Source organism: Globicephala melas, chromosome 19, assembly GCF_963455315.2.
Source record: "Globicephala melas chromosome 19, mGloMel1.2, whole genome shotgun sequence".
In the NCBI taxonomy this organism is placed as follows: Eukaryota; Metazoa; Chordata; class Mammalia; order Artiodactyla; family Delphinidae; genus Globicephala; species Globicephala melas.
This window is the reverse complement of record NC_083332.1, coordinates 55,092,840-55,102,863: the sequence shown is the minus strand read 5'-3', so window position 1 is coordinate 55,102,863 and position 10,024 is coordinate 55,092,840. Positions and strand designations below refer to the sequence as shown.

The 10,024-nt window shown below is 40.2% G+C and overlaps 1 protein-coding gene across 1 annotated transcript; it reads right to left on the bottom strand.

Annotated features, from left to right (window-relative positions):
- Positions 1–470: 470 nt before the first annotated feature.
- On the bottom strand, positions 471–9,591 carry DYNLRB2 (dynein light chain roadblock-type 2). The gene is made up of 4 exons (XM_030863274.2): positions 9,502–9,591; positions 7,212–7,287; positions 1,556–1,723; positions 471–718 (listed from the first exon to the last, which is right to left on the bottom strand). The coding sequence occupies exons 1-4, from the start codon at positions 9,502–9,504 to the stop codon at positions 675–677; spliced, it is 291 nt and encodes a 96-aa protein (XP_030719134.1). The 5' UTR covers positions 9,505–9,591; the 3' UTR covers positions 471–674.
- Between the last annotated feature and the right edge of the window lie 433 nt (positions 9,592–10,024).

The following is a 10,024-nucleotide window of genomic DNA, read 5'->3' as shown; positions in this document are numbered from 1 at the left end:
GTTGTGGAAATCTGTTACATTTGTTCTATTATTTTCATTATTTTCAGAATGTTTGAAATATCTAGTAAAATAAATAAACCCTCTGGAGTTCTCTAGGTAGCTTTTGACGTGTGCATCCTTCCTCAGGACCCACTCCTGGTCCCCTCAGGCTGGTGTGATGGAAGGACAGGCCTGAGGAGTTTCGCAGGGGGCAGCGCTGACCCAACTGAGAACTGCCCTCTTGACTTCTTACCGCCCTCGTTTAAGCTGGGAAAGCACCTATAACTCCTTGAGGGCTGGGACGCCCTGCTTCCCTCCTAGCCCCACTCTGCTCCACTGAAACTCCCTGGCATGTCAGTGAAATGGGCAGAATCACACTTATTCTAATTCTTGGTGGCCATTACTTCTAGACGAAAAGAACTGTCTCAAGGAAGGCTGTCTTCTCACTAGAATTCTTTGGTTTTGTGTATCGTAAAAAAATGAGGCATACATACCAGAATTTATTTATTATCTAGCTAAATCACAAATTTACAATACATTCGAAACGGACTAAATGAGACATGTAGAAGAGTTTAAATGTAAAAATAGAAAGGAATATCCAAAAGATCATTTAGATTGGATTATAATTTTAGGAATCTTTAAAGAGTGAAGTGTTTCAGCCTGGAGTCCCAGGACAGAACTTGGCCATTGCAGGTCTATTCACATGGATTCTGAATGGCAATCAGAAGATATTCCTTATCTGTGGAGAGATATGGACAAAGTTAATCCACCCTAAAAGTTAAATTTAATAAATGAATACTTCAGCTAATCTGCTTTTCTCTTCAACACATCACTTGGACCTTGTGTAGACCAGTGGGCTCCCAGCCTGGCTGCACACCAGAATCACCTGTTGAGCTTTCAGAAAATACCATTACCTGGGGCCAAGCCCCAGAGGTTCTGTCTTTATTGGTCTGGGGTGGAGTCCCAGGTATCCGTCTTTTTTTTTTAAGCTCTCCAAGTGATTCCAATGTGCAGCTTGGGTGAGAACACAGGTGTAGGGAAAGCTTTATTTAGTTTGGGGGTAACTCTGATTTTACAGTTGTACTACAGCGAAGTTTGTTCTAGACTAGATTTAGGAACGTGAGTCCTGTTTTACACTGACGTCCACTAAAACTGTGAATGTACCTCCTTCAAGGAAAGAAGTATTTCTGTGGCTGCTGTCTTTTGATAGCCCCAGTGAATGTGCTCTACTCCAGGGAAGGTTTAAGACCCTACAGACCTTTGATCTGCCCTCGACGTTATCCCCTGGACAGGAGACATTTCTGCCACTCTTCAGAAAGTCTGTGTGGTAAGTTCACATAACAGGAAACCTACACCTCCTAAATGGTTTGATTACTAACAACAAAAACAAATGGGCAAAATTCAACGTCTTTACTAATTTCACGGAATTTTCACATTCAAACTTCTTCATTTTGTAATTGAAGAGCATTATGTGTCATATTGCATGTTAAAATCCACACTCCCCGTCTTTGAGACAAAGCTTTTATCCAGTAAAGTAGAAAGATGCCTTAAATAATGAAAAGAAATGCCAAATTACCTGGAGCTACCATGATTTCATGTTTCTTTGATCTGATTCTAAGAAAAGTTAGGTCGTTCTGAGGATCAATGTCACGGACTGTGCTCTTGGCTTTCATGGTCAGCTGATGAAGAAGACCTGCGTATTGAACTGTTGTCGAGTTGTCCAAGGTCGTTCGGATGGGAATGCCTGGTACGAGATTTAATTTCGGGTTAAACATTTTTTATTTTGATTATAAAAGTAATATGTGCATCGTAGAAATACTGGAAAATACTGTAATTGTAAAAAGGAAGAAAAAGTGATGGCTCGTATCACTCAAAGGTAACAATTTTATTTCCTTCCAATCGTTTTGCCATTACGTGGATTTTAAAATTTAGTTGCATCAAACTATAATTACATATTTGACTGTTGCTTTTTTCTTCATTTAAATTATAGCATACAAGCTGTCCTTGTTGACGATGCCATTAACATTATTTTTAATGGCTGTAGACTTAGTATTTTTGGGGATATATCATAATATAATCAACCCCCCACTGTTGGATTGTTAGGTAGTGTGTTTTGTTTTTGTAGCTAATGGTGATGAACATTTTTGTACACAAGTCTTCTGGAAGTTGTTAATTGATTATTTCAGTACTAAGTTAACATATTACGACACAAAATGCATTCCCCTAAGCATCCTGTCTACGGTGAGTCCACTGTGAAATGCTTGGTCTGTGACATGGTGCTAGTTTCTCCCCTGAGGCCAGAAATAGAAAGGGGATATCACTGCACATGCTAGAGGGTGTATCAAAAGGGATTTTCAGAATTTCTTTGTAACTTCCTCGTATGGTATTTTGCAAACCTTAATTTTTATGCTAGAAAATACAGCAACAAAGTGCAGTTCGGCTGGGCATTCCCTGGTTTGCACTCACTCTTGGTTTAAGCATGATTAAATTTGGCTACTTGTGTGCGCTATTGTTTCATTATATGAGTTTAAAACAGAAGCTATTAATTTAACTGGAAAAATCTAGCCAGAGGAATATGCAAGTATAATTCAATTCAGTTCATATCAGTCCAGCTCCATTCAGGTCACTCAGCGCTTATTATTGGAACAGGTGCTGTGCTAGGTATTTTACATATACTATGTCTAATCAGAACTGGCCTTCATATTATTTTGAAAACTACCAGATCAACCAGGGAATTCCAGGGATCTGATTTGCAGATGTGCCTTGCATTTAGGGAGACATATGAAGGTGAATTTGGGATCACTGTCAAGTTCCTCAAGAACCTGAATTAAGGCCAATCAATAAAAAAGGCTGACGTGGCTCTCTTGGGTTTTCCCTCAGAGAATGTAGCTCCAGAAACTGGTAAACAAGATGAGTGCTCCTAACTTGGGACTTTACCTGTTTTTCATGAAACTTTTTGAGAGCCTCAAGTCTGACTTTGAAACAGACTAATTTCTTTTTAAGAAAGCCATTCTCTCCAGAGTAGGTCTTGCCAAAGAAGGCAACGACAGTATTTACGGGAAAACCTAATTAAGTAAGGTTTTACAGAAAACTTGTTAATTTCTGTATTATTGTTTCTTGGCCACTTTTTCTCCGGAAGTCAGTTCTGTCTTTCACAACTGATGAACCATCACAAGGCATGTGTCTTTAACAAGCAGGAAACTGAAGTATAGCAAGCACTCAACCTTTCAAGGGCACTTGTTGACCAAACAGTTTTATTTTGCATCATGAAGAGCAACTACCTACAAAGTCTGCATTGCTCAGTGTCAAAAAAGAAATACAACCAGAATAAATTATTCAAACTGTAGATGACAGGATTATGAATCAGGTACTCAGGCCTACTTAGTCAGTCTATTCGTGATCCAAGTCAATAAATAAAAGGGCTAGCCTTTCTGAATGATAAGTGCACACCGTGGAAACTCTTGGAGTTTTTCATATCCACTGTAGACCCTTGGAAAAAAAAAATCAATCAACAAATATTTATTGAGTTCTTGCTTGAGACTATGTGAGGTAATTAAAAAATAATTTATTAGGAAGTAATTTTAGCACATAGTATAAAATTCACCCACCTCCCCTTCTGAGAGGTAACCACTGTTCTCAGTTTCTTTGGTGTCCTTGCAGAGATATTCTAAGTCTCTTCCAGTATGTTTGTGTTTGTGTTCTTTAACTGTATCATTTTCTATTCTGTACCTTAACTTTTTTCATTTAATACACTCGGGAAGTTGTTCCATTCAGTCCGCATAAGGCTAGGTCATTCGTGTTAATGTCTGTGTAATGTGACTGTTGAATGGATGCTTTGTAATACATGTAACTAATATATCTTCCCGACAGGCATTTGGGCTGTTCCCAATTTTTGACTTTTATAAACAAGGCTACAGAATATGTCTGTGTGCATGCCATTTCACATTTGTATACATGTGTAGGATAAATTCCTAAAATGTACCTTCTAGAACAAAGAGTATATATTCTATCTTCCTGAACTTATGACACTGCTTTACAATATGACTCATCATGATCCCAGTAAGCTGGTATTCTTCAACTGTACATTTGGTTGATAGATTATATTTCAAAAATAAAAGGAATTGGCTGGATGGCTGATAAAAGCTAATGAAACTCAAATGACGGATTGTTAGAAATGTCAAGAATATTTAAAATTAAGAGTCTGCAGAAATCAGGCTTATATACATAAGAATATATGACAGATATGACTGTCTGGGAAACAAATATACATGTTCACCAGTATCTAGTTCTGTGATCAGAACTGCAATACTGTAAACAATGAATTATTTTGTAAATGGGAAACCAGTGTTAACAAAGAATCTAACAAAGACCTATACTCCTCAGCATTGGGCTAAATTGATAAGTCCACTTTATTGTCATGAATAAGAAGTCTATGTTTCAATAATAGTGAAACCAAAGGACACTATTTAACATGGCAGAGGATGAGATCTAAATGGATAAACGTGGGGTAGAAGGCCTACCTAGCCACAATTAAAACCTAAAAATTTGTTAAAATGATTTGCCTAGAACTAGTGGACTAAAGCCATGGGTACAGAACAAGAACACATGAAACTAGCTTAGTTAAATATTGTCAGTGTTACATTTCATGGGACTTCTGAGAGCTGCAAAGCTGCACCGTAATAAATGGTACTTTCATCTAAAATTGACTGGGCTGTTGAGATGGAGTATTTCATTTCATTCTGGTCACACAACTTATACCATATGCTGTTAGTAAACATCCTTGTCATATCCTCTGGTTGTTAATAATCCGACCATAAAAATAAGCCCCTCATTTATATTTTTGGGAAGAAGGTTAATTTGGCTTTCAGAAAAGTGCCCTGAATCCTAACACAACCTTATCCTAGTAGAGGTTAATTAGAAGTTAATGGGTATTAAAAGTAGTATTTTGTTGCCTTTGGATGAGTAGAGTGTTAATTGAGAGACCTCAGGAAAACAAAAGTCATTTTTAATTCTACCACTCAGAGATCATCACCGTAACACAGCCCTGCCTTTTCTTCCATATTTCAGAGTGTATGTCTGCCTGGCCGTATTTAGGATTAGAAGATGCTGGCTACTGCTTCGTCTCCTGCTTTTTTTCATCTAATATTGTGAGTAGTTTTTCATGACTCTAAATATTCTTCAACATTTTAAATAGAGTAATGGTTCACTGAGTAAATATTATATAATAAGTTTAAAAATTTCCCTACTGTTGGGCTTTATGTACTTGTCTGTTTATTTATTGCTATTATATATGGTGCCTCCGTAATATCCTTTGCACCTACATCTTTTCTTCATCACCTCTTAACCAGATTTCTAGGGGTGGAATTACAGATCATAAGGTATGGATATTCTTCAGACATTTGATGCCTATTGCCAGGATTATGTACTTTAGACTAAGTCTTCCAAAGTAACACATTAGATACATTGTCCAAGGTGTCACAGGTGAATGCATCTGGACTGGGTTGAAGAGTGTCCCCTCCAAAATTCAAGCCCACCCTAAACCTCAGAATGTGACATTATTTGGAAATAGAGGCTTTGAAGATGAATTAGTTAAAATGAGGTCATACTGGATCAGTGTGGGACATAATCCAACGACGGGTCCTTATAAGAAGAGAAAACAGAGCACAGAGAGGAGAACGTACACGATGATGGAGGCAGAGACTGGAGTGATGCACCTACAGGCCAGTCAACAGCAAGGATCTCTGGAAATCACCAGAAGCTGGGCGGAGGCAAGGAAGGATCCTCCTGTGGAGCCTCTGAAGAGAGCCTGGACCCACTGACACTTTGATTTCAATTTCTAGCCTTCCAGAACTGAGAGAAAATAAATGTCTAATCTTTTTTAAGCCACTAAGTGTGTGGTGCTTTGTTATGGCAGCCAAAGAAAACAAATAAAGCATCTCTGTGAAGTCACGCAAGTAACCTATCTTAGGGGGTGTGGCAGAGTTTATGCAAATGCCTGAAACTAAAATCAGTTCAACCAGAACCGTGGACTTGGGCTGGACCGCTTCCTGGAAATATGAGGCATAGCTCTTGACTTTCCTGTAGGCTGATGTTAAGTCCTCTCCCTCCTGATCACTCAAGCTGGGTGAATTTATTATATTCATTTGACACTGAGTTTATTAAAATTTTATTTTATTATTTTGTAAAACACATCAAATGTTTTATCTGTACAAATAAATTAAAAATTCCCACATTCACAGAACTATTTAATTACAATTCTGTTAAGTGTTAGGTATTGTGCCAGGCACTTGACAATTATTATTTCACTTAATTGTCACAGTCACCAGTAAAGTAGGTTATTTTGCATTTTTAATGATAAGGGATTGAAGTTTAGAGATTAAACAGACTTTCAGTGGGTAGTTGCTCACTAAATATTTATTGATGGATTTGCTCCAGAATAATGATTAGCTATGAGAGTCTGTTGCCAAGCACTGAGCTGGCGATGTACCAGATCCATGGTTGTACCATGGACTGTGTGAAGTAGCTACTCTTATTTCAACTAGTGCTCTGGGGTTTGTGGCACCTCTTGCCCTTGCAAACGCCTCAATCAGCAATGAAGCCAGCAGAAGCCTTTAAGAGGCTGCCACCATGGCTGAGCATGGAACAGTGTGCCACAGAAAAGGCTTTGGGGATTGTTAATAGGCAAGTCTCTGGTATAAGTGTACAGATTTCATAGGTGGAAACGTATTGGCCCTTCTTAAACTATAACCACAAAGACTATACTATAAATTACATTAAAATTAATTCTCAAAGATTTCATTAACTACGGTAAAGGAACAATGTCTTTTAAAAATGAAGACTGAAACTCTGTACGCTTTACAATGTTAAAACGAAAGCAAACTGCCAACAATGGTATTCTTCCTATCTTCAATATAATAGTTTTATTGATACTCCTGAAATGTTAGAAGAGAGTTACCAAAGCTTTAAAAATTAGACAACGTGCAGCATTTCTTAGGAATATATAGGCGTTTTTAGGCATGTCTTATTAATGTTTATCTCCCTACCTCTTAGCAGAGTTCTTGACATGTAATTAATAGATACTCAATAGATGTATGATGAGTACATGCTCTGGCTAAAATATACAAGATATACTTTTGATTTAAAATTCCAAGATGTTTGCCTAAGGCTTCACACAACAAACAGGCTCTTGGTCGGCTTCTGCCTGTCAAGAAGGCAGCCTGTGAGGTGTTTACCTTCTGCATTTACAACCATCGTTCCTATAACCCCTTTGTGGCTCTGGATCCTCTTGAGGGTTTCCTCCACCTCTGCCTGGAAGAGATCAGGAAGAAAATTAACCAAAGAGTCTTTGTGGTGACCCCAGTCTTAATTAGAGTAATGTTCTGAAAGACCCCTATTCTCCAATCTCCTTAAACTAAGATTTAGAAGCTCAGATTTTTGGAAGAGAGCTCTGAAATTGTCAGGTCCCATATGCAAGCCTATGTAAGACCCTCTGCGTACAACCCTGACAAATATCTTGGCTTGAACTCTTGTTGAGACAGAAAGCTTCTTGCCTCACAAGAGCTCACTCCATTTTTATCTGTCTCTATTTACTGGAAAAGTATCCTATGTTGTTGAACAGAAATCTGCTCCTGGTCATCTTTCATTCATTGATCTTTCTGTATTCAAGTGAAAAATCTCTTTTCTACATTATAGATTTAAAAAATATTTATAGAGCTGTATCACTGCCTCCTTCTGTCTAAAAGCATCACTTAATGAGAAATCATATTCTCAGTCCTAAATGCCACCTAATTGGGAGTTCAGATGGTTAAATTCAAAATATTCTGTAAAAACAGTGTATTCCAGGATTCTACTGGTAACCACAGCCTGGATCTCAGTGCAAGATGAACGTTCAACCATGAATGATTATGTTGGAACCCCACTACCGGGTTTTAAACTCAGCTTTCTGAATCACATGCATAGACTATATATATTGTACCAGTTTCTTGCCTTCTCCAAATGCTAAAATCAAGAATAATTTTTCCCAGCCTGCATATTTTCCAGAACTGAGTAATCACTGGATATTCTGAATTCAAACAGTATTCTGCAGAGTCTCTTGATGAGGATTTATGATATATTTTTCTTTCCAGCATTGTACAGGTGAACGTTATGTTGCTTTAGTCAAAAGACAGTTTTCTTTTGTCCCTAATATGGGTGGGAGCACTTATTTCCTCTTTCCACCACTACAGCAGGTGTTTTCTAAATTTCAGGCATTCATGTACTAGATTTATAATTTTTGCCATTATGAATACCATCTATATTATTTACCCAGCACATTCTTAAAATTATTTCACTGCTAAAAGCTTAAATGCATTTTAAAAGGAAGTTATACATCACTACCACAAATGTAAATCTGGTATCATTTGTCATAGGCAGAAATAACCATAAAAACAAACAAAACAAAGAGAGAACATATTGTTAAATTTTACCCCAATGAAAGCTCTGAGCCTGAGGTCTGCCCTTCAGGTGAAAAATCAAAACTACCAAAGGATAGTGGTATTAACGACCTAACAGTGCCAGAAACTCTCTCCTGGATATAGTCTAAAGGCTGAAAAAAAAAAAAAAAAAAAAGAGGAATAACTTTCTCTGATGTGATTCACTCTGTGGTTTTTGGTTTTCTGAGCCATCTTAAAGTAGCAACTAACGTCTGCATCTCACGTTGGGAAACACTGAACTTAAAGCGTAATAGCTGTACAGGGATCAATGACTTACTACAGTTTTCTGCCATCTGTAAGACAACGTCCACAGGTCATTACAACCGCTGCCCTCGTTTTATCTTTTTCTGTTTTACTTCTCTCCCAAACGCCTCTCGCTGATCTTCCCGGCCTTTCCCTCTCTTTTCCCAGGTGTTTTCTCCTTTGGTGAATTTTGAGCCCCCCAGTACAGTCTGTTAATTCCCATCGCCAATCCGCTTTTCATTCCTTTCTTAAAAAGAAACTCTGCTTTCACTTTGTTCTTTTTCAAACCTTCCTGTCTCCATTTTCCTTTTCTTCTCCCCCTCCCATTCCTGCTGCCTCTTTATTTTCCTTTCTTCTCTCTCAATAACTCCTTCTCCCCTCTCTCCATTTCCTTGCGTTCCTTGTCCCCTCTCTTTCTTCCCTCTCAGGGTGATTTTTCTCCTCTCCCTCGCGCCGCTCCCCTTTTCAAACTTGCCTCGTCGTCAAGGAGATTTCTCCTTCCCCTCAGGATCTTTCATCCCCTCCGTATCTCTCTTCTCTTTCTCGATACCCTCCCTCCACAAGTATCACCCCTCAGAAATCACCCCCCACCCCAGATATCTATGCCCCAAGATAGCTTCCCCCATCTAGACATCTTCTTCCCTCCCTCCACGGTCGCCCTCTGGTCCCTCCAGGGTCTCCGTGTCACTCCTCCAAGAAGCTTCTGGAGACCCCAGCCTTCGCCCCGGCCCCGGGAGCGGGACAGCGAAGGTCCCCTGCCGGTCGCTGCCCTTGGAGCGGCGGGTCGCGGACAGAGCCCCCGATTTACCATCGCGCGGGCGGCGAGACTCTGAGCTCAGTTCGGTGCCACCGCTGCCCGGAATGTCAGCAACGCTGCCAGCCGTTGCTACGAGACAGGGGAGGAAGTGACCTCCCGGAAGCGTGGGTGCCCGCGCCTGCGTGCGCGCGAGTCGGGCCCCTCCGGGCAGGCTCTTCCGCCCCGAAGTGGCTTGACGCCTCCCGGCCGCCGTAGGCGGAGGCTGGGGACCGTGGCTCCGAGCGCTCACCTGGCGCGCGCCCGGCCTGTGGGCCGCTGGGCATGAGGAGAGCTGAGGGGCTTAGGCCAGGCTCCGGGTCATTCGTTCGTCCTTTCACTCATTCATTCCTTGAGGTACGCGTTCGTGTAACCGCCACTTCCCCGTTCAAGAACGATATATTGACCACCTACCCCGTCCCGTCCCCTGGGCCTGTGGTACATTCTAGCGGGGGAGACAGACGAAATGCGACAAACGAAGCAATACTGTCCAAGTGTGATACGTGCTGTGGAGCAGATAAACCGGGGTGGGTCCTTG

What these genes read in the sequence shown, in the direction of transcription:
- DYNLRB2 (XM_030863274.2), bottom strand. An exon ending in GATGGTTGTAAATGCAGAAG is followed by an intron (nt 1,724 to 7,211) that starts GTAAACACCTCA and finishes ATCTCGTACCAG; the next exon opens with GCATTCCCATCCGAACGACC. An exon ending in TGAAATCATGGTAGCTCCAG is followed by an intron (nt 719 to 1,555) that starts GTAATTTGGCAT and finishes ATCTCTCCACAG; the next exon opens with ATAAGGAATATCTTCTGATT.